At 39.8% G+C, this 25,078-nt stretch overlaps 1 protein-coding gene across 1 annotated transcript; it reads right to left on the bottom strand.

Moving 5' to 3' along the window:
• Window positions 1-496: 496 nt before the first annotated feature.
• On the bottom strand, window positions 497-23,817 carry cacna1sb (calcium channel, voltage-dependent, L type, alpha 1S subunit, b). The gene is made up of 45 exons (XM_074644399.1): window positions 23,334-23,817; window positions 21,774-21,879; window positions 18,880-19,019; window positions 18,567-18,700; window positions 17,699-17,851; window positions 17,345-17,550; window positions 17,082-17,185; window positions 16,833-16,978; window positions 16,675-16,753; window positions 16,430-16,590; window positions 16,107-16,332; window positions 15,812-16,019; window positions 15,518-15,638; window positions 15,114-15,228; window positions 14,935-15,034; window positions 14,759-14,828; window positions 14,177-14,309; window positions 13,926-14,055; window positions 13,778-13,837; window positions 13,155-13,261; window positions 12,938-13,025; window positions 11,383-11,490; window positions 11,225-11,277; window positions 10,988-11,134; window positions 10,516-10,717; window positions 10,226-10,384; window positions 9,154-9,264; window positions 8,983-9,066; window positions 8,246-8,293; window positions 7,634-7,660; window positions 7,413-7,538; window positions 7,262-7,327; window positions 7,048-7,139; window positions 6,801-6,960; window positions 6,587-6,714; window positions 6,363-6,459; window positions 5,956-6,058; window positions 5,763-5,864; window positions 5,543-5,676; window positions 3,574-3,699; window positions 3,116-3,324; window positions 2,968-3,032; window positions 2,779-2,825; window positions 2,613-2,687; window positions 497-2,071 (listed from the first exon to the last, which is right to left on the bottom strand). Exons 1-45 carry the CDS (start codon window positions 23,513-23,515, stop codon window positions 1,769-1,771), a joined length of 5,541 nt encoding a protein of 1,846 aa, XP_074500500.1. The 5' UTR covers window positions 23,516-23,817; the 3' UTR covers window positions 497-1,768.
• Window positions 23,818-25,078: the final 1,261 nt, after the last annotated feature.

Here is a 25,078-nt window from a genome sequence, read left to right as displayed (position 1 = left end):
AGGTATATTGTTGCTTTTTAAATAATAAAGATGACAGTTTTAAATAAAAAAGATAAAATACTTGTTTATTGTTAAATGCAGAATAAAGAAGGGCGGTTCTGGTTGCTATGATACAGAATATCAAAACGTCGGTACAAGGTAGAGTACTTGCTCTGGATGAAGGGAAGGCTGAAGCATGTAGGGAGAGAGGACGGACCCGCTGGTCTGTGTATTAATTTCTCCTCCACTGTTGTTGTCCAGCACTTGTAGCCCACATGTAGGATGTGATGGTTGGTCTTTGTGGAACATTTTTCAACTCTCGACGACCAGAAAAAAATGGGCCAGAAACGGCACTCGCATTGCAAAGAATTCAAAAAAGGAAAGATGTGAACATAGCAGTTGTGGCAGTTGCTTGCCATCCCCCGCGTTTGGCTTGTCAATATTGCGGTTATTGTGCCAGCCCTAGTCAGATGTCTGGCTTTGGTTTGTTTGTAGAAAGAAAACTAACACAGAAATTAAAGTTTGGATGATTTATTTCTTTTGCTGTGGTGAAAACAACCAAAGTGACATCAACCATAATGACATAAGTGAAAGAGACTCGAGGTTGAGCTATAAAGTTAACTCAAACTACCTCCAAAATAGTGTAACATCGTGTATGTATGACAGCAAAACACAGGCTGATCAGAAGATAATGTAGAAAAAGAAAGTCCTCTGTAGGGCCCGTCACTGTTTTGCATTGAGGCACAAAACATGTAAGAAGTGCAATAAATTATGCCCATGCAATTATGAAGACAATTTGTTGTAAGCCCTGGTGAGCTGTAAAGCTAAATCCACCATACTCCAGGTATGCTGAAGATACATTATCTGTATGGGTCAAACTAAGTGTCCCTACTCAAAGGTTTGACATATTCATGTATATTAAACACAGCCTGTAGCAGCAGAGTGACTTAAAGTGACTTGGAAAAAAATCACACGCACTGCTTGACTACAACATGGCTTTAAATTGAACAAATACTTTAATACATCTTTGGATAATTATTTAAGAGATTAAATGTACCTCTATGTCCAAAATTTAAAAAAAGTTTCCTCTATAAAATCTGCTAATACCAACCGTACACAAGAACAGTGGTGAGCAGGAGAAAACTCAGTAGTAAAAGATTAAAAGAGAGCAAATCCTGATCAGAGGACGCTGCTTTACCAACAAAGAAAAAATGCTTTAACTTGCATTGTCATAGTAGCACCAGAGCCCTTTTAAAAGCATGAACTTGAACTTTTCTGGGTCTGGATGCACAGAAACTCAGTCTTCGTTTCCCCCCCAAAGTGGAGTCCGTTCCCACCGTCCTCACTGAACTGCAGCACACTAAAGTCGGCTGCCTGCTCCCTTTATTCAGTGAGTTGTTTTAGTCTTCAGTGAGACTTTAATAAGACACTCAGCTCACTCACATGGTTGTCCCATAAGTGGTATGGAATGGATAACCTCAACAAACGCTACAAAGAAAGAAGTGCGTCAATCTGTCCGCTCTGAGATAAGTTAGTATTTTTATTACTTTCAATAAATCTGAAAAATTAAGAAGATGTTTCATCATCAGATATATTGTGTCTCCTTGGTTAAGTTTCAACCCCACTTGACAATAAATTAAACCTGAGCCAACCTGCCTTTAGGCCTTGAGCCAGGCTAGTAGATCCAGACTGTTACAGGGGCAACAAGCTTGGTAAAGCGAGGTGAGGTGGAGCCACCTGCTAGTGTAAAAAAATCACAAGATAACCACGTAAACTCAAGTGACATCCTCTAAACGTTGGAGTCGGCCTCCTGTACGGAGGGAATCAAAGGGATTGGACGCCTCTTCCTCCTCACAGACGGATCTGGCTGGTCCATTTCCTGTGCTGCCACGGCAAGGGCAGGACGAGGGACAGGGATGGGGCGTCTCTTTTTGACAGACATGACGCTGCCGGCTCGTTCGCTGAGGATGCCCTGAGCCACGTTTTCCATGTCATCGACTGTCGTGTGCATGGCATCAGCCATCTCCTTCTTAGTCACAGAGACAAAGCCCGGGTCTCTGGCGAGGGAGGCCAGACCGCCCTTTACTAGAGCCTGGAAAAGAAAACAACATGTAGTGTCCTTGCTTACAAACGGTAACACCATAAACCCACAGGTAAGTTATATTGCTATTATGCAGCAATTTCAGATTATGAGGATTTTTTTCACAACATTTTTCGACATACTATAATGACTTTTTTTTTTACACATTATGCTATGACTTTTTTTTCGGCATACTATACCAAGACTTTTTTTACTCTCTTTTTAACATACTATACCAAGACTTTTTTTTGACACTTTACTATGACTTTTTTTGGACACACTATACTATACTATGACTTTTTTCACGACATACTAAGACTTTTCTTTTGACACACTATACTATGACTTTTTTATGACACAAAACTAAATCTTAACGGTTGACCTTTTAAGGAGAAGTAAATTTAGTTCAATCCAGGACAGGCTTAATTTGTGTCCAGGAAATGAGCTTGGCGACAGATCTGACAGTGGATCAGGACATTTCCTGCTGATATAGGTGCTAATTACTTAGTGTGTGATAAAAGAGGCGGACAGTCGGAGAGCTTTTCTCACTTACCTCCTGGACTAGCTGGTCGGCTGCAGTATGGGAGCTCTGACTGTGACTGTCACCATAATTAGGGTCATAAGGGAACTGTGAAGACAAGATATGCATCCATATTTTGTCTATATAAGCTGTTCATCATCATTCACACTGGTTGAGTCATCCTTAGATAACATATTACCTGCGTTTTGTCAGTTCTCACTTTGGCATTCCAGGAGCGCAGGTTAACTAAACAAGGAAGAATATAGAAAAAACATAATGAATATTTATGAGAAACCAATAAATCCTTCCCGTTTTCAGTCTGCACGGTTCCTACTTCTTTACCAGATTTTAGAGTTAAGTTGGTCACCTGTAAAGAACTTTGAATTACCTGGATCTGCATCCTCACTGGGATTGTAAAACTCTTCGGGACTGCCTTCTCTATCAAATGAAAATCTGAAAGACAAAAAAAATTGTCAGCCATTAGACATGTTTACCCCGAGCATATGTCATCTAGTCTGCGTGTGTTTGGTACTCACTCTGCAAAGGCGTTGTTGTTAGTGTTGCTTGTCGGGGCGTTTGTGGGGAAAAATTGGTTAGTGGGCACGAAGTCAGCAGAGTTTGGTGGAGACTCGGTCTGGCTCTCCGAGAACTTGAGGGGCCGCTGGTTGGTCAACTGCTGGGGCTGAATGTTAACGGGCTCTTCGGAGAATGGGTCCACCCGGTTACCAAACAGACCGTGTGTGCGCTGGAAATTACACAGATAATGGAATTGACCAGTCACTCCGAATACACTGTATTTTAATAATAATAGTAATAACTTTATTTGTATAGCACATTTCATGCAAAGACACAGCCTAAAGTGGTCAACAAAACAAGATCAGATGAATACAAACAACAGTAAGTAATAGCAGCAGTAGTAGTAATGGCAAAAATTTAGAGATCAACAAACAAACTGCAATTTTGCCTGTATATCTGTTTTGTCAGTGTTTCTCACCAGGTAGATGCCTTCTTCTCCAGCCTCCTCCATAGCTCTGTCCATCTCTTCCTCATTCTGCAGGTCTCCTGAAATGGCCCTGTGCATCTCTGGAGCCACCTCTTCATCTATACTCCTCAAGCCCGCCTAGAAAAACATGGAGGATGTGCAAAATATTTTTTCGACGTACTATACTACGACTTTTTTTGACATACTATACTATGACTTTTTTATCACTTTTTCCGACATACTTTACTAAGACTTTTTCATCACCTTTTTCGACATACGATACTATGACTTTTTTTCACATACTATACCATGACTTTTTTTTGTAATTTTTTTCGACATTCTATACTAAGACTTTTTTATCACTTTTTTCCACATACTACACTATGACTTTTTTTTTCTTTTTTTCGACATACTATACTATGTTTTTTTTTTATCACTTTTTTCGTCATACTATATTAAGACTTTTTATCACTTTTTTCGACTTTCGTACACTATGACTTTTTCATCACCTTTTTCGACATACTATACTATGACTTTTTTTTACATACTATACCATGACTTTTTTTATACATTTTTTTGACATTCTATACTATGAATTTTTTTTATCACTTTTTTCAACGTACTATACTATGACTTATTTCGACATACTATACAATGACTTTTTTTCACTTTCTTCGATATACTATACTATGACCTTTTTCGACATACGATACTATGACCTTTTTCAACATACTACACTAAGACTTTTTTATCACTTTTTTCGACATACTATGACTTTTTTTTCACTTTCTTCGATATACTATACTATCACTTTTTTTACTTTCTTTGACATACTATACTATGACCTTTTTCGACATACGATACTATGACCTTTTTTTCGACATACTATACTATGACTTTTTTTCAGGACATTTTTCGAAGAATTTTTTTCGAAGAATTTTGTGAAAAAAAGTCATAGTATAATATGTCGAAAGATTTCCTGAAAAAAAAGTCGTAGTATAGTATGTTGAAGAATTTCGTGAAAAAAGTCATAGTATGTCGAAAAATTTCCTGTAAAAAAAGTCATAGTACAGTGTGTCGAAAAATTTCATGAAATAAAGTCATAGTACAGTATATTGAAAAATGTCCTGTAAAAAAAGTCATAGTACAGTATATTGAAAAATGTCCTGTAAATAAAGTCATAGTACAGTGTGTCGAAAAATTTCATGAAATAAAGTCATAGTACAGTATATTGAAAAATGTCCTGTAAATAAAGTCATAGTACAGTATGTCGAAGAATTTCGTGAAAAAAGTCATAGTAAAGTATGTCGAAAAATTTCCTGAAAAAAAGTCATAGTATAGAGTGTCGAAAAATTTCCTGAAAAAAAGTCATTGTATAGTATGTCAAAAAATGTCCTTATAAAAAGTCACAACATACTATGTTGAAAAAAGAGATAAAAAAAAGTCAACATATAGTATCTCGGAAAAAAATTATGAAAAAGTCATGGTATAGTATGTCAAAAAAAGTGATAAAAAAGACATAGGATAGTATGTCAAAAGAAGTAAAAAAAAAAATTTCACAATAAGTCGTGTTATATTATGCTATAAAAAATGTAATAAAAAGCCATAGTATGTTTAAAAATGTCAAAAAACGTTGTAGTATAGTATGTCATAAAAATGATCATACGTAATGATTTAATTCACACATCTTTCAGCATACGACCTCTTCAGAGAAATATACATATTGAAAACAACCTACAAAATTTCACAACCCCGAAGCTGACATTTAATACTTTTTAAGGGCCTTTATTGTTGCTAAATTAATTCATCAACTCTTATATACTTTTTAAGACCCCACGGACACATTGCTTTAGAGAAACAATATGCATAACAATTTTGCAAAGCATGCTATTCTGAAAAATGTTTTTGCGTTGTTATGCAGTAATTTGTATTTTTAACATGATAATAATGATGTGATTTTGACCCCATAATGACCGCTCACCTGGATCTCTGGGCCTGAGGCGTTCTTCTTAGAGGGCCGGTAGCCGTAGTACTCCTCCTGACGCTTCAAGAACTTACGGAAATGGTCCTGGAGCAGGAAGGTGGAGTAGAATTTTCCCACAGTTACCTCATCATCTGTAACCAAACAAGTCACAGTGTTTCAGTGTGAGAAATAGTGGACTTTTTTGTAAAGGTGAAATTGTTTAACTTGATAGACTCACCTCCTATAGGAGGGATGACTTGGTCTAACAGTTTCATACTGGTGCGTTTCCAGATTGATTTTATAATGGCTCTCAGCTCCTCATTGGCCTGCTCAAAGTTACCTGTTCAGAACAATCCATAAAACATTAAATGGAACTACGGTATGTATATCAAGTTGAAGCAAACACAAATGCAATTTTTGATGCTCTGTACCTTCTGTTTTGATCTTGAGTGCAGTCCTGACCAAAGCAAACAGGGTGGCATTGAAGGTGACGGTGCCATCACTGTTGAGAGGCATGTTCATGCCAATCAAGCGCTGTGGGCGGGAAGTTGAGAGAATTTGGGCAACAGAGAGCATAACATAATCTTTTCTAAAATATTCCAAATTACATTTTAAGACCTGTACATTCTTAATAGTTTTACTTGGGATATATTAAATATGTTATTATGGTCTCTCTTTTGTGTATTTTGTCTTTGTATGCTATTATAGTAACATCCATCTATTGTTCATGTTATCATTCAACATACATAAAACCCTTCTAACTGCCCGTCTGATGAGTTATATATATAAGCATGCACCACATGGTCTTTGACCCTGTTCATGATTATACTGTATGTACCTTGCATGCAGCACGATGAGGACAGAACTTGCCAAAGCCCAGTGGAGGTTGGAGGCTACGCAGCAGCGTCACCACGTCCAGATGTTTAATTCTCCCCCTGTTAGACCAGAGAAACATCTTAGAATTATTTTAAGAAACACCAACTGGAATCTGGCCTATTTCTTGTGCTGACTGAGCATAAATAAATTTAAGGGTAAAGTGTCATGAGTGGTGTTCGGGCTTACGTGGCTTCAGGGTCATATTCAGCCCAGGTCTTCTTAAACTCGTCCAGATGGTGCGGACCAAGAAGAGACCAATCACGGGTCAGGTAGTCAAAGTTGTCCATGATGACAGCTACAAACAGGTTGAGGATCTGAAGTAGGTATGAAAAAAGACACAAATTATAAAATGATTGTTGAAATATAACAGATACTAATGCAGCTAAATGTTGCTGCTCACCAGGAAGGCACAGAGACAGTAGAAGCTGAGGAAGTAGAAGACGGCGAAGTTGGACCCGCAGGTGTACTCCTCTCCTGGCAGGAAGTCAGACTTGGGGTCACACTTCTTCCCGTACATTGAAGCCATCATGACCTCCTGCCAAGCCTCTCCAGTAGCACACCTGGATACGTAAACAACAACGAGATCTTGGCTCACTTTTTGACCTCGCAGCCAATGAGCTTTTAACCAATGAGACTTGGAGACTCACCTGAATAACATCAGAACGGCCTGCGGGAATGTCTGGAAGTTGTTGTTGCGGTTGATGTGAGTGCCATCCGCTAAGGATACCTTTCCAAAGATCTGAAGGGTTGTTAAAATCACAGTCAAAATCGGTGACAAAAACAGAAACTTGTCTTAGAAAACAATCTACGGAGGTTTACAATGTTTCCATCCAGAAAATAAAAAGTGAAGACTCGGGGTACCTGCATCCCGATGACAGCGTAGATAAAGAAGAGCATTATGATGAGCAGAGCTACATGAGGGAGAGCCTGTAGACACAAACACAAACAGTTAGGTCATAAAAAAAGCACGTTAAAAGTGGAGATAAAAACTGATGACCACAGCATGACAGACCTGGAAGGACTTGATGAAGGTCCACAGCAGGTTGCGGATGCCCTCCGAACGGTTCAGCAGCTTGACCAGACGCATGACACGGAAGAGTCGGAAGAACGTGATGGAAACTGAGGCATTTTCAGACGCCTATAGACAAAAAGATCCAGAGGATTTCAGGAAAAGCAAACTTAAAAAAGAGAAAAACATTGCTGGTTTTTGATATTGGGGAAGTTTAGGCTTACCGCAATTGCTTGCATTGGATTTGTGTCCTGCACAAAGAAGATGAAAAGATGACATACTGTAGTTACGCGAGTTATGTTGACTGGAAGTTATAATGTCATTAATAAGAGGCACATAGCAGACATAGCACTGACCTGTTAAATATTATTATGGTGTGATTTATAATCATAAATCAGGGTTAATATTAGAGAGCAGTGTTTCCACCTATGATGAGTTACAAAGCCTCCAGGTCTAGAAGAACTGTAATTTCTAACTCATGCAAAATAAACTATATACACACTTTATTGTCAAAGGATTAACAGTTTTCAGTCAATCCAACGACCATTAGTAGTTGTATTGATATATTGTGTGTATAAAGTAGTGTTGAGCCCTGTGTATAAAGTATTCGAGGCATACTGGAACACGATATATCAAACACGTTGAGGTCTTCTCTTACATTTGCTCTGTAAGATTAGACAGACAGACAGTAGAAACACAGATGTTTCACCAGCAGTTTGAGCCACACACGGTTCAGTACAGTAGTACTACAGTTTAGTCGAGAACATAGTGGGGTGCTCACACAGCAAACGCTCATGCAGCAGTGCAGTGCAGTGAAGTGAAGTGAAGATATTTACAGCACAACCATGGAGACAGTACAGTCCTCCACTGGCGGCCAGGGCGCTCTGTGGAGATGAGGAGTGAGGTGCGTGGAGGACAGAGGGATTGAGAAGGAAAATAAGCAAAAAAAAAGAAGAGAATAGGAGATAAAGAAGAAATAGGAGAGGATATGAAAATTAGATGGAGAAAACAGAAATTGATACAAGCTTGTGTTTTGTGGATGAAAAAGGTGAGGACAATGCAGTGAAACAGTGGAGAGAAACAACAGTGACTTGCCAGAAAAGGAACACTGTGTTTGTGTAGCATAACCACATACAAGATCAATAAAACCCTTTACTGATATTGTGCTTTTCTAATTTTAAGTGCTCAGACAACACACAAACATCGAATCATTGAAGATATATTGTAATGCATAATTGTGGGAATAATGTTTGGTGGTTTGGTGATGGAAATGGCGATGCTTCTGAGGTTGCACAAGGCGGGGCGGGAATGGCCAACGACAGTACTGACCACATCCTGTGAGCTAGTTCTGCTGAAAACAATCAGCTGATGGGCCACCTTTATATGCTTCTGTGTCAGAGCATCTTATAAATACATTCAGCCATTTCAAATCGAATCACACTATTGACTGGGAATGTCTCATTAAGACAACACCAGGGACTTTCATACACAGCACTTGCAATGAGAATCTGAAATCTGTGGAAATCATTAGAATAGACATGAAAATATATAATTTCTATCGGTCAATACTCACATCGACTTCACTTAGGACCACATCAACGACACTGCCGATAACAATGACGAAGTCAAAGACGTTCCAGGGGTCTCCAAAGTAGCCCTGCACAGACAGATAAAGCATTGCTGACACAGTAGGACATCGGATAGGTAGGATAACCATTTGAACCACAAAGTGTGAAGTCGTTACCCTCGCTTTGAAGGCCATGAGCTTGAGAATCATCTCCACAGTGAAGAGCACGGTGAAGATCACGTTCAGGGTGTCTGACAGCTTGGTCACATGGTTCGACTGGTTACAGTGCTGTTCAAAGTGGAAAGCAAATATATCTTTAGGCATTTCTCTTGACAGCGTTAAAAGGAGATCCTTGATTATAGTTTTGCTGGGCGTGCGGTTTATACCACAAACAATTGAGGTTAGTTATTTCTGATTATGTGTTCATCAGCACCTCCAGCCCTACATTACATGCTGTACATCTTTTTGGTGAGTACCATGTTATCATAAACAAAAGAAATCATGGAAAAACCTACAAAAAATAAGATTAAAGTTGTAATAAAATTGAATTGGCCTTTAATATTAAATAAATTAGGCCTATAGTGAAACTTTAAAGGTCCCATATCATGCTCATTTTCAGGTTCATACTTGTATTTTATGTTTCTACTAGAACATGTTCAAAAACCCCTTTATTTTCCTGATACTGTCTGGCTCAATAAGCCTGTATTTACCCTCTGAAACGCTCTGTTTTAGCGCATTTCAACGGAATTGCAATGGAGTTGTGTTGCTAGGCAACAGCTTGGGACCATGTTTACTTCCTGTCAGCTGATGTTGTTCACATCATAGATATAAAACAGTTTTATAAATAAAAAAATAAAAATAAAACTATAAAATGTTTTATATCTATGGTTCACATACACGGCAGCCTGAAATAAACTGGAAATCTCACTTTCTACAATATGGGACCTTTAACAATGGGATCTCAACCTCAGTGTTTCGTCTGTTCCTCTCTTACCATTGTTAGAATAAAAAAAAGTGTTTTTTTGAATATTGACATGCAAAGTAAGGTTGTGTAAATTAATTGACAAAAAAGATGTCACCCTGCATTAATGCAAACCTAATCCACCCCAAAAAAATAATTAGTCAAGGATTTCACTGGAAACTTGTAATGTCCAATATTTTTTAAATAAAGTTAATCTCAAGACACTGAATATCATCTTTCAGCAGCCTTGATACAATCTCAATGTTTTTAGCTTGCAGCATGACATACCTGCATCCCCAGACACAAGGTGTTGAGCATAATTAGGAAGAACATGAGGTATTCAAAGTAGCAGGAGGTGACGATGTACCAGACTCTGTACTGGTAGGGGTTTTTGGGGATGTAGCACCTCAGAGGTCGAGCCTTCAGGGCGTACTGCACACATTGACGCTGAAGGAGAGGCAGAAGGTGGGTTTGAAGAAAACATAATTTGACACTTGAGTAATATATTTTAGATATTACTGGAAATGATGGGACTCTCTCACTGTCCTAAGTTTCATCTCTGAGGTGTCTTAGCGTACCTGGTTCTTGTCCAGCTCACAGTCCTTATACTCCTGCTCACCCTGCTCCTGGAAAGTGACAATGACGAAGCCCACAAAGATGTTCATCATGAAGAAGGCGATGAGGATGATGTAGATGATGAAGAAGATGGACACATCCACGCGGTTGTTGAAGACAGGACCCATATCTTCTGTGTCTGAATCAATGGCTCTGTATAACAGTCTGGGAACAAATGGAGTGACATTGAGAGACGAGGGGAAACCGGCAGGACAGAGATCAAAGATCACAAGGCTAATTTGTACAGATGAAATGTATAATTCAGCAGATTAAAAAGGATATATTGCCTCTGTTACCATCTCTGGTTCCAGGAAATCAAATTACTTCCAACTCAATATCAACGTAATAAGATATTCTGTCTTCTAACTCAATCAAACAGATATGATGAAAAAAAGAAAATGCAATTCATCAAATCAAAATTGATGCCGTGCTTACTTTGGCCAGCCTTCAAATGTGGAAACAGTGAAGAGAGCCAGCATGCCATTGAGCACGTTGTCAAAGTTGAAGTCATTGTTGAGCCATTCTCTCTTAGCCAACACTTCATCTTGTAGGGAATTATCCATGTGCTTCACAAAGTATCCCCTGAGAGCAGACACAGAGAACGGTGACTCTTAAATAGCATTTCACATTTGATAGATGAAATCTACGATGTGTGAAAGATGTTTGCCTTACTGGCATTCCTCCCCTGTCGTTTTCGACTGGTCTGTGCAGCTGTAGAATTTACCCTTGGAGGGAAAGGATTAGGGACACATTTAATACATAAGCAGCCAGGCATCTATAGTTATACTAGATTCATCTGGAAATATGACCTTTACAGAAAAAAAAGTTACCTTGAAGAGTTGTACTCCGATACAGGCAAACACGAAATTCAGCAGCATGGTGACTAGGACGATGTTGCCGATGGTTTTGATGGCCACAAACACGCATTGGACCACATGCTGTCATTAGAGACAAACAATAACCACTTAATACTGTTAATACATGTACTATACTAAAGTACAGTTTTGAAGTCTTGTACTTTACTTGATTATTTCCATTTTAAGCTACTTTATACTTTTACTCCACTACATACAACAGAAGGAAATTTTAAACACTTATAATTTCAAGTAAGTATTCAGATTACGATTTTATAGAAAAACATTTGATGAGCTTATAAAATTAATGCATTGCTAAAGATACCAGTGGTTTCTAATTGAAAAATCTTGTCCCAGGCCCATAGAAGTGAAAGTATCAAATATTTCACAAAAAAACAAGAAGATTAGAGAAAAGTCTGAAAAATTAATTTGTGTAGTTTTCTTCTTCCCGCTACCATTAATCATCTTACGACCCCTCAGATTTAACTTTTGAACATATGGAGGGGCCCGACTGCTATAGTTGGGAAACGCTTGACTAAATTTCCAAACTAAAAGTAGGTAAACCCACCACACCTCGACAAACTACAACAGTAAAATGCTACTTATACATTAATGAAGTGGTTTCCAACTATGGCAACCTTAAGGTGCACCAAGGATCACAGAGGGTGTGCCAGGATTTGTCTGCTCTGAGGTTAATAACACACTTACTGGATACATTTTTAAATAGTTTTATAAAATAGTATGTATATAAAACTATTTAAAAATATGTGTTTTTTTTTTAAAGAGATAGATGCAATAATTTAAATAATTCACAACATGTTTCCATCTAACGAAATATTGAGCTTCAATCCATTTTTGTTGGCATTTCAAAAACAACATTTTCACTGAGGTAAATAAACTATTTGGTGCTTGCCGCACACAAATCTAACAACACCATGTATTTAATCAAAATTAAAAAAAAATCTATTTTGGCTCCAACACTATTATAGTAAATTCATTAAGTCGTTACAAAAAAAGGTCATATTATGTATCTGCATTCGCTTGGGGAATCCATCAAGACGCCACCACTTTATTTATGTTGACGAAACTGACGAGTTATATTCATTAAAGAAAGTTGATTTAATAAAAAAAAAAAGATTAGCTAATTTAATAAACTGAATCACCTTATTCAAATTGAAGATTTTGTCATCAGAAAATATGGGGTTGGGGGGCTCAGCTTTTCTCAGATACAAGTACGGGGGGGGGGGGGCTTCATAGAAAATAGGTTGGGAACCACTACATGAATGCAACAGTATTAACAATCCAATGACAAATATATGAGTCACAGAGGCCAGTTTTCTGCAGAACAAGTTATTTACTTTTGATACTTTTACTTAAGTAGGAATTTTGCAGGACTTTTACTTATAAGGGAGTATTTCATATTGTTGTATTGATTGATTTTATTATAGTAAAGGATCTGATTACTTCTTCCACCACTGGAAACATAGACATTTCCCCAGGGGGAATTACTGTATTTATGCACGTGTTGTACCTTTAACCCCTTGGCTCTATTGATGGCCCTGAGAGGCCTCAGCACCCTCAGCACCCTGAGAATCTTCACCACGGAAATAGCACTGGATCTGCACACAACACATGACAAAAAACAGGCTTGATAGGAGGGAATACTTAAATGTGTAATTGAGGAAAGAAAACAAAAACAATAGGGATGTTTTATATCTAATATGGCAATCTCAAAAATGATTACTCACTCCATCCCCATGGAAAGCAGAGAGACTGTGACCACAATCAGATCCAGGATGTTGAAGGAGTTACGGCAGAAGGAGCCCTCGTGCATGAATGCTCCATATACGGTCATCTGTCAGTCAGACACATACAGTCACACCCAGAATACTGAATCAAAAACTGATTTGTGTTTAAGCTCGTCTTTTAGTCGGAGGAACATGTGTCGCATTGAACGTCAAATAGAACTGACACACAGATCACTGACTTTATTGTTTGCAATTCAGTACGGCAATATATACCATGATTGTGAATTGGGAAACATGTAAGACCTGCAAAGAAACCAGTCTCACCCTGGTCCGACATGCTTCTCCCCCTCATAAAACAATTTCATTATTATGATTCAAGTGGCCAGTGATACATGTAATGCTATTTCTCTGCCAAGAATAAAATTAGAGTTTGTATTGTTTCGTTTTTTTGTCATTTCTAGCACAAAATGCTCAAATTTATACACATAGAATATGATCAGCTTCAGAGCCAAAATATATATGGTATACAGTATATGGTATATACGTTTTCTGGTATCTTGACTTCAAAGAATCACATCAGTCAAGCCCAAATAGGGCAGAGCATAAAATACACAGCATATTACCTTCAGTACAATTTCAATGGTGAACACAGTTGTGAAGACAATGTCAGCATAGGCCAAGATCTGGAGGAAAAGCACAAAGGGTTGCTATCAAATTTGTCCTTCTTTCAATAGATAATGTCCGAAGTGTAGTGGTAGATCTGGTTGTTACCTTGTTTCTGTAGGATTTGGGATCGATGGGGTCCTCAGCTGCCAGGGAGATGGAGGAGAGCAGGATGAACAGGAGGATTAAGTTGGTGAAGGCAGAGGCGTTGATGATCTTGTAGCACAGCTTACGGATCCTGGACATCAACGAATACGCAAAGACATGCGGTCATCAGTCAATTGATGAGTTTTCATGATGAGAAAAACACTGAAATATAACAACTCTGTTATTCTGAGGTTAGTATGTCTGGTTCCTACTTGTTCTGAGGGCCAAAAATGAAAAAGGAGCTGGCTTGAGGCAATGGAACGGCTTCTTCCTTCAGCTGCAGGTCGGCCATCGGTCGGGGCCGAGGGCTGATGGGGATTTGAGGCTCTATCTCCTCATCATCACCTACCATGTGGAAGAAAACAGACTCCAAATTCTATAGTTCAATGACAAATTAACTCACTTAACTGATTGGTTGGTGGTAATCGTGTTGCAGCATTAAGCGAGAACAAGAGAAAAAACAAAGCAAAGATCCAGCAAATTAAATCAAACTAATATTTTTGGAATAAAGGAAATCTCTCTACTCTGAATAATGTTATAGACTTTATATGGTCGTCACCAGAGTAGCGTGAAAAAAGCCTAACTTTAGACACTGCTATAAACTCGGCTGAGTCTAATTATAATGACAGGGGTTACTATACTTATACTGTAACATAGCCAAGAGAGCAGCACTGGTAAACAGCCAGTGTAATGAATATGAATTCCTGTGATCAGTGACCTCCTTCTGCCACAACTATCGCTGAGAAATGGTAGAGGTTTAAGAGTTCGAGATGTAAGAAAAGTAGACCTGTTACCTGGGAAGTCATCAGGTGGGAATGGATCTTTCACTTCATTGACATTGGACTCAAACTCATCAATTTTGAGCTGTAAAAAAAACCAAAACATATGTGTATTATAGCTACGTATGCTCCAGATTAATACATCATTGCCAATAGTAAATATGTAATATGATACCAGAAATAATACTAACCTTGGCTGTGGTGGGCATGCCCTCTATCTTGGATCTCTGCTCTGCCAGTTTCTTAGCTATCCTTTCCCTGTCCTCATCAGTCTTCTCAGGCATTTTGGACCTGATGGGAATGGAGTAGAGATTAGCTATGACCAGACAGAGCAGATCATCACACTTAGGTTAGCTATTCTTTTATTCACCTTAGTAGCTTTCTCCTCATCTTCTCCTCTGCCTTTTCTTTCTGAGCTGAAGTTAGACTCTCAGCCTCTGCCAGGTTGTCGACGGCGATGGCCAAGAAGACATTGAGGAGGATATCTGATTATGCTGAGTTCAGGAAAACAAAATTTTTTTTTAATTTTTTATTTAATTTGATTTCTTTTCTTGTTTTGATTTTTTCTGTTTGATTTTTTTTCATTCTTTAATTTTTTACCTTGTTTTTATTGTTCTTATTTACAATCAATTTTACTTTTTCAGTATGAAATATAAAAAATATTATAGGAATGATATAAGTATGAATAACATCATATGTAAGCAAGTGTAAATGTATGTTAACTTCTGCAGTCTGCAATAAAGTATAAAAAAAGTGAGTGATTGTGAAGGATACAGTTTCCAATGACAAAGAGGATGATAAAGTAGATGGCGACCAGGATGCCAGGAATCTCGGGCCCTCCATAGGCCATAATACCATTGTACATTATGGTGGTCCACTCCTCTCCTGTTAGAATCTGAGAGATAGCAATGTGTTAAAACAGGTAGAAAATGAGGTATTCTGCTACTGTGAAAACACTTAATTTACACCATGGATCATCAAAATCAGGCAAGAAAGGTTTAACAAAATAAAAGCTGAAATTGTTAAGACTTTAAAGCAGAGCATCGATGAATCAGTGTCTAGCCTCACCTGAAACACACTGATGAGGGCCTGCGGGAAGTTGTCAAAGTTACTGCGACTGGATCTGTGGTCGGTAAAGTTGAATTTCCCTCCAAACACCTGCATGCCCAGGAGTGAGAAAATGACGATGAAGAGGAAGAGAAGAAGGAGCAGGGAGGCGATGGAGCGTACAGAGTTGAGGAGAGATGCCACGAGATTACTCAAAGGGGTCCAGTACCTGCAAAACAGTTGGAAGAAGAGAGGTGTCAAATGACAATCACAATTAATGTAATGTAACACGATCCTTTGAGGGGACTTTACTTACTTTGTGACTTTAAGGACCCTCAGCAGTCGGATGCACCTGAGTACAGAGAAACCCAGCGGTGCCACGGCTCCTGCAGAGAACATGATCATCTCCAGGATGCCGCATAGCACCACGAAGAAGTCAAAACGGTTAAACAGGGACATGAAATATAATCTGGGACCGAGAGCATACATCTTCACAAACATCTCGATGACAAACAGCACCAGCAGTATACGACTGGCCACATCTGTTGAGATAAGAGAGGAGAGAGACGATTGGATGAAGCTGGGAGCAATAGAATTTATAACAAAATCACAATAATAAATATAATAATAATAACCAACCTTGTAGGGAACTGAGCGACTCAGGCTGGTGGTGGTACTCTGTTGCTATGGTCAGGGTGTTGAGGCCGACGAGGAACATCACTAGCCAGTAAAAGCCCTTGGTTTTCACATACAGCAGGCACTTCATCCTGAAGAAACGGTTCCAGCGACGGGCCAGGCGGCTAAACACAAAAATAACCCTGGCTTACTGTGCCGAGTCTCTGTGAATATTGCATGTTTATGCATTTACATGACTGCAAACTCACTAAAAGTAGACGATTCGACTCTTGCCTTCCAGGTCATACAGACTGTCTTTGTCAGGGTCACTAGTTAAAGGCAGGAGTCCTGTCAAGAGAAGAACAGTTGTAATTCAACAGTATCTCTACACGGGATGGGTGCTGCTGTGGCGGTTTATAGAGCTGACCTTTGCCCTCTCGGTCGGCATCCAGGACTTCAGCGTGAGTGATCCACTCCATGTAGCCATGCACGTCTTCATCCAGCTGCTGACGCTCTCGCAACTTCTGGAACTCCCCACGTGACCTGGCCTTCTCTCGCTCTTTGGTAAACTCTCTGAGTGGAAAGACAAAAGAAAAGTAAAACAGCACATGTGGTTATTTTTTGTTTGAGACTAGATGCAGACAGTAGAAAGGATAGAAGATAATAGTTGTCTTACCCACTGAGCACGCCCAGAACCAGATTGAGCACAAAGAAGGAACCCAGCAGAATGAGGGGAACAAAGTAGACGAAGGGCCATTCATTTCCCATGGCATCATTAATCTGAAAGACAACTCCAGGTCAGCCACAAACAATATATTCTGTTTTAACACAATAAATACCTGAAATGTAGACAAATGTAAAGGCTTTGTTGGCAAGAGCTCAAATTCCCCAACACTGAAACAGAAAAACAACCTAGACGATGTTCAAGCAGTCACTGACCCAGTAGAGCACTTTGGTCCATCCCTCCATGGTGATACACTGGTAGACTGTAAGCATGGCAAAGCCGATGTTATCAAAGTGGGTGATGCCGTTGTTGGGACCCTCCCAGCCTGGCCGACACTCAGAGCCGTTGATCATGCAGCGACGTCCGTTACCAGCCTGAGCGCAGGGTGCAGGTAGCTCGCCTTCTGCTGTAGAATAGATATCTGCGGGCAAAAGAGAAGAGATGCATATCATTTTTAACTGTAGCTTCAGGGAGTTATAACTGGTAATACATCAGCTTTGACTATAAATGACAAAATATAGAAAAGTCTAGGTGAAATAGTGTCTGATTGTGCCCTTTCTTATACATACTTGTGCCAGTGTAATAGCAGGTTTTATGCATTTTGCACTTGAAGAGCTCCAGTCCCATGATGGCATAGATAGTGACCAGTAAAAAGACCAGCAGGGCGATGTGCAGTAGAGGCAGCATGGCTTTGAGGATGGAGTTCATCACCACCTGCAGGCCTGAACGGGAACAGTGAAATCAAAACATTATAACAGCACAAATTCTCAGCAGCGTCTCCAGAAAGCTTTCTTCACATAAACAGTATTTCCACATTAAAGAGGACCTATTATGCTTATTTTCAGGTGCATACTTGTATTTGGGGTTTCTACCACGACATGTTTACATGCTTTAATATTCAAAAACGCTTTAATTTTCTCATACAGGCTGTGTTGTAGCACCTCTTTTCACCCTCTGTCTGAAACGCTCTGTTTGATCTCCTGCCCCCCCACGCCCCTCCCAAAAAACCCAGTCTGCTCTGATTGGTCAGCTGGCCCACTGTTGTGATTGGTCAACCAACAAACCAAACTCTTTGGACATTGCTTCAGCTCCTCTCTAACTAGCTTTGTTTGAGGGCGTGCCAAACTAGCCACTAGGCAGGTATTATGCAAATGTGTTACATGGTGACATCACCACATTACGGAAGAAAAGGCGGGACTTCAAACAAGGCGTTTCAGGCAGTTCAGGAGCAGTGTTTCTGTGGGAGAGAGTAACTCCTTTGGCGTGGACTTTGGGCATTGTTGCTTTGCAGACCTTTTACATGCATAAACAACTATATAACACACTAAAGGAAAGGGAAAGAAGCACAAAAGCATAATAAGTCCTGTTTAATCACACAGTGTGACGTGGACGCAGGGTTTTTCTGCAGTATTTTTGGATTATAGAGGAGGTTCTTACTGGGGACTCCAGAGACGAGACGTAAGGGTCGTAGCACTCTGAAGGCTCTCAGTGCCTTCATGTCAAACCCACCACCCTTCTCCATAGGCACACCTGCTATCTTATTGATGGTATCCAAGGCAAAGGTGAAGAGACTGTAGGAGAAGATTATACAACCATAAGTGCCTAGAAACAAAATGATTCAGCAGAACAATATTCCAGTTTTGATTTTACGATGAGATATAAAATGTTCAACTATTCAAATTGAAGTGCCAATGTGGTCAAAGGGAAGCTGCGGCAGAGATATCCACCTGCAGCTCAGAGCTCATCTTACCCCATGAAGACGATGACAAAGTCCAATATGTTCCAACAGTTCCGTAAATAGGCGCCTTCATGGAACACGAGCCCATACGCCACTATCTTCAGAAAGCACTCTAACGTGAATATGATCAGGAAGATGTACTCCAAACTCTCCTGCAGCGAGACAAACACAAACCAGGAAATTACATTTAATAAAGCTCACAACCTCCAGGTTCAATTCTCTAGTAAATATAGGATGATTGGAGTAAATGACAACTTTGGCATTTAAGCACCTGCTAGGGGGAATAACAGTAGACGTTGCTGGTAATAGATGAACTCATAAGCTTTCATAACCTCTTAGCTAATGTTGACGCAGATTAAAAACGACCTCAGACGGTTTAACAGATGGGTGGCCCTTGAGTCACATTGTGATTAATGAAACAAGACACAATTTAACAAGCTTTGTTTGACGGTTTAACATGAAACGCACTGTTGCCAGAGATTTTAAATGCTTGGTTCAGATGTGGTAAACAGATAAACATCAGAGGGGTTGGATAAAATCAGCTGTTTGACAAACAGCAGACGGACACAGAGCTGAGTATGGTTTTCCTCAGTAGTGACAGCCACTGACATCAAACAAAGACTAACATTCACGCAACATCAGGGTAGCCTCATTACAACCAAAACACTGCATCACACATATTTGCTTTCAAAAGCAGCTTGAAATTCTTCTTTTTTCCTCTTTATTGCCGACGTTAATACAAATGTTGTAGGAGAAGAAGCTGTAATATGAGAAGAGTCTGACAGAGCTCCCAACTTCATGTATCATTAAAATCAGAGAGTTCATTTGAGTCACAGCGTTAAATAAATGATATATGATATGTTGTTTATTTCCCTTTGATAATCTTAAACAAATCAGGTCACTCATTTTTGGCTGAACCATCCAGCAGCAGTCCCCAAGACCGTAATCAATTAGAAACAACAATAATACATACATTTATAGACTAAAACTCAAGAAATGTTTCTCAAATTAAACGGAGAGGGGCCCCAAGTAGAGCTGTGCATCTACGTTGTAGTATATCAATGTTGCACGCCATCATATTTAGTATATGAGTGTACAGTAAATGCGGTTACATGAGGCAACATTTGTGGACTCTCCTTTTCCACCTGCGTCAGTGAAGTGACACTGCCTGGGCCGACCTACTTCTAACAGCGACAGGGGGGTGAAACTGACCAGCTCTTCTTACATCGTTCACCTCTGAGGAATGGCACAGTAAGAAGTAAGGAGGATTTGGAAAAAGGCTGGTGAGTGGGCCAAAGCAAAGATAGTTAAGAAGTGGGGTCAGTTACATGTCCAGATACCTGATGACTTGATGAATTTCACTGTCAATAATTTAGGTACCAGCAAGATTGATAGCTAGTGATGGAGTTTATTGACTGGATGGTGGAAAGCTAGTGATGGCTGGCTATGGGTGCTAAATACTGACATTTGAGCTGGATGTCAGGCCTCACAGACAGTGATCCACATATCAAGTCTCTGACAACGAACCTCATCAGTACCATAACACCAGTGTCAATACAACCCCAGATTCCCAGACATTGGCTAGATGTGTGCACTGTGCAAGAGCAAACATATCTTTCGCTCACCACACCACAAATAGACACTTTGATCATCCCTGGGTTGTATTTGTTCAGTCGGCACACCTTTAATACACTGTCCATATCCTCACAGCAGTGTAAACACACATCTATGAGGTTGAAATATAATAACACCTGGAAACACAACGGCAGCATCCAGCAGTCAAACACCTGCCACTCGATAGTTTATACTACTAGTGTTGTCAAAAATATCGATAATGAATATTTAAAACGGTTTCAATATGCATTTTCTGCAGTATCGATACACGGGTACCAGCTGCACTTTCTGCTCCCTCTTCTCTCCGACAGTGAGTTGACACACACTCGGATGTCGTTATTTTTCAAGGTATTGTATCAAAGTTAGAAATTACAGTGTTGTGACAACACTATACACTTTAACATGAGTGACTTGAGGAGTCTCTTAGGCCTCCTAATTTCTTAAAAAAAAAAAAAAAAGCCAAGCAAACCGTAAAAACTCATCCACTCAGATCATCAAATCAAATCACAGTTTTAAAGGGAGTTATATTTCAACCAGTTTGAGGGTATTTCAATTAATAAATACATAAAAACAGACATCACGAGACATTTCGGCACTTATCTTTGTATTCTGTAAATGTATCCGTGCAGGTGAAAGTTCAACACACATTATATCCCGCATATTAGTAGTTATCTCTCATGATTTAGTACTATTGACTCTACAACCAACACTGCACACACCAAAAAACTGACAATTCATTCAATCACTCGTTCATTTGCAATATCAACATTTCATATTCATATGTGCAATAATGTGAACCCACTCAGTTTATTTTTTATGTGTTTTTTTTTTACCGTTTCCTTACTGACTATATCTTTGTTTTTTACGGATGCCTTTTGTTGTTTGCACTGTACCCCTTTGCTGCTGTAATCCTGCAAAATTCCCCTGCTGTGTGACTGGTTATCTTATCTGATCTTTCATAGCCAGTTTCTGATCAGAGAAGGATCAACTAATAGCACCGTTGAGTGATGACATGTTCCTCTGCAGACGCTGATGAGATTCCAAATAAAGAACTGAGTTGTGTCTAATGGGGCTTATGGCACTCAGATCAGTGACCAGCTGGAACTGTTAGATATGAAGGGTCTTAACTTTGCTGGCTCAAAGCGGTCATATTCATTTGATGAACGCAGCTGCACAGTCGTCTACTGGTCATGGTAAAATACTGGATATATCATATCTAAAAAAGCCAAAACTCCTCAGAGAGTCCTGAGTCATACATCGAAGACAGGATTTGTGTTCACACTCGTACTCACCAAGTTTATGTTGGTGTTATTACTGTCTTCTTCAGGCATGGGCAGGAACACAGCCAATGCGATACAGTTTGCAAAGATAGTCAGTAAGATGATGATCTCAAAGGTTCTGGATGGGGAAACTCAGGATCATAACAACAACACACATGGAGGACTGGTAAACTCCCAGTTAACACCAAAAGGAATATCAACAGAGGGATACAATTTACTTGGAATAACATAATGATTGATGATAGTATTTCAGTTAACTATGTACATATCCAGTAAATACTAACAAGGGGTGGGTAAGAAACACTGATAGAAATCTGTGTATGTTTTGTGATTTAATGTAACCAAATCAAACAGCTCTACAAAGTAACATTGATCAGAGCCTCTAAATGCTGCTTGAAACATCATCTCTATAACAGCCCATCGGGTAGCCTGCGAAGCGGTCACAGTAAATGTAATCTTGTCTGTTGTGCTGCTTCATTCTCGCCCATAGGTGGCTCTCTAGGAGAATTCCCCTGCCTGGTCAGCATCATGTCTCCCTGTGATGCCGCAGGACAGCTGCACAGCCCAAGAATATGACCAAACCATTTAAACACAGACTACTCATCAGGAAAATAAAGCTGTGTGGTTATTCTATGAGGCGTTTATTTATTCTAAAATCTGTGAGCATTGATATACTTTTTAAAAGAACAATAAGAAGGTTTTAAGTGGAGTCTATTTCTGTAATTTTGCTCTAAATAGCACCCATGCTCTGTGTTACAGAATCACATATCAATGTGATTAAACTGTTGCAATAAAAACTAATGATCTGGCTGAGCATATGGAGACACAGCTCAGTGAAACTTCAGAACAATTATAATTATTTACACCATATTGTTATTCACATTCAACTCTGTAAGTTCGATTGTGACGACAGGGCTGTCCCTGGATAGATATGATTAGTGCATTCTATTTTGGATGTAAAATATGTATTATCCAGGAATGGACATCAGGCTAAAAGCAGGAAACCCCCTATAGGGGCCATAACATCACTCAGCAGTCTGCCTTGTGTTCAGGCTTCAAGCCTCACAGAGTGCCAACATGTCAGAGCGGATATTTCCACATTAAAAGCAGAATGTCAGCTATCAGGACACTAACGGGCAGCTTCATTAATTACATCTGTCTGCCGGATGTAAATGGATTGGCTTAAGAAGCTCTGCAGATGAAAATACGAAGGCTACAAAGTTGACTTTGACACAGGGCTGCCAGATGCATAACAAAAGTCTTAACACTTCAGGGATCGCCTTAACAGATTTAAAAGAGACTTGGCCTATGGCGTGCTTACCATAGGTGAACTGTGTGGCTGATAATTAACTGGCCTGCTGACACCTTATTCCTGTAGCTGTCAGTGTTCTTAACCAGAGCCCTACATACAGTACCCGAAGTATCATATGTACTAGTATATTCAGGAGTAAAATACTTCCATTTAAAGTCAATTGTCCACTTAACATTACAAACACAAAAGTCTGTGGGTTGTGTATAATGTAGGCAGGTGTGTGTGTGTGTGTGTGTGTGTGTGTAAGATATAAAGGATACTTCCACTCCACAATGCTAGTGCAGGCCTTGCGGAAGGGATTTTTGAGGTTGAAGAGGAAGAGGGTTCTGGCAGGTCGAGGGTTTCCCCCTGTGGCCTGTAGTTTCTTCAGCTTCTCCCTCTGCTTCCTCTTCAGCTCCTCTTCATTCATGATGACCAACTTGTCATCTGCTTTGGCCGCCATCTTGACGCCTTCACCTGAGACAAGCTCCCAGTCCTGTAGAAATGTGTCTTCTCACTGTATAATCCCAAACCGAGGCACTTTATATCTCCCTGTTGAGAAGGCCCTGGGTTCCAGACCTGCCGATCCTGTGAGCGCTCCTCCGCCGCCCTGTCTTCCTCTTACTCTGTCTCCCTCACACAGAGCCACAGGTCTCTCCTCCTGGCTGAGGGCCTCTGACAGAAAAAACCCCTTCGGCAGGGAAAACGAACAGGAGCCCAGAGTGGCTGGAGGAGCAGTTGGCCCTGCTGTAGTTTAAATTTAGACTGTGAACCACTGACAGGCCATGCTTGGGGATGGTTAAGAGAGTGGGGGGGAATCAAAAGGGGGGGTTGGGGCAGGGCAGCAGTGGCAAACGAGAGCACAGAGAAGGGGAGAGACATAGTTTGGGGGGGTCTTGCAGTAGCAGAATATCACCACTAGCACCTTGTAACTGTTCTACCTTTCAAAACAGACTCCGATGCTGGTGTTGAACCATAAAATGTGAAAATAGTGAGCAGAGAGGAAGGGAAAATACACATGGATGTTACACACTATAATGTAGTTGTAAGCATTAGTGTTTTTGTCTATTTGTCAACAACTATACAGTAACTCCTCCTGTGGGCACCCACACATGGAGGCTAGTGTGTCAACAGATACTGAATGAAAACACAGTTGTAATAATATAAAGAATGCCTTCAATGGAGGTTATAATTGCTGATAAATACTGTACATTAATAAACACAATGTCCTCATGTCTGGGTACAACTACATTATGTAAGGGATAATGTACAGCGAGCCGGTCATTGTTGTGAAATAATCCCTGACAGGGGTCTTGCATTGCCCTGAAGGGGTTTATTTCACAACAACGACCCGCTAGCTGTACATTATCCCGCTTATTACACGGCTACTTTCTTAAGAAATCAATAATTTGACACAAAAACGGGTCCGCCAGAGTCCAACATTAAAATTGTACCCATAGCAACAGTCTCGGGAGAAATTTGGGGATCAGTATCTTGCCCAAGGACACTTCGACTGGCAGACATGACGAGCCAGGGATCGAACCGCCGATCTTCCGATTAGTGGACAACTCGCTCTCCCTCCAGATCTAAATCAAGAACTTCAACACCTAATTTTGAGAACTTAAAATGAAAAGGTGCTCAGAATGGAGCTTATTGGTAGCCGAGTGGTTACAGTGCAAGCAGTAAACCCCGTAAAGTCCCGGATTCGATACCGACCTTGGGACCTTTGTTACATGTCATACCCTTCTCTCTCCCACATTTCTACACTGTCCTCGTTCAAATAAAGGCAAAATGTCCAAAAAAGAAAAAAAAGTGCTCAGTATCACTGATTTTGACAGCAGGATTTTGTAAAAGGATATCAAAATATGCTCTTATCGTCACGACAATTTAAATTAAAGTAAGTAAATGCTAATATTAAACTATCGCCCTGCCCTAAAGAAATGAGTTTGGATAGTGCTACATGTGATTTTGGAAAAAAAATAAGTATTTAGGATACAACAGCTTACGACTTTGCAAACTGACAACA

The sequence above is a fragment of the Sebastes fasciatus genome, chromosome 8 (genome assembly GCF_043250625.1).
Source record: "Sebastes fasciatus isolate fSebFas1 chromosome 8, fSebFas1.pri, whole genome shotgun sequence".
NCBI lineage: Eukaryota > Metazoa > Chordata > Actinopteri > Perciformes > Sebastidae > Sebastes > Sebastes fasciatus.
Note: the sequence above shows the minus strand (reverse complement) of the source record. Positions and strands in the feature narration are given on the sequence as shown.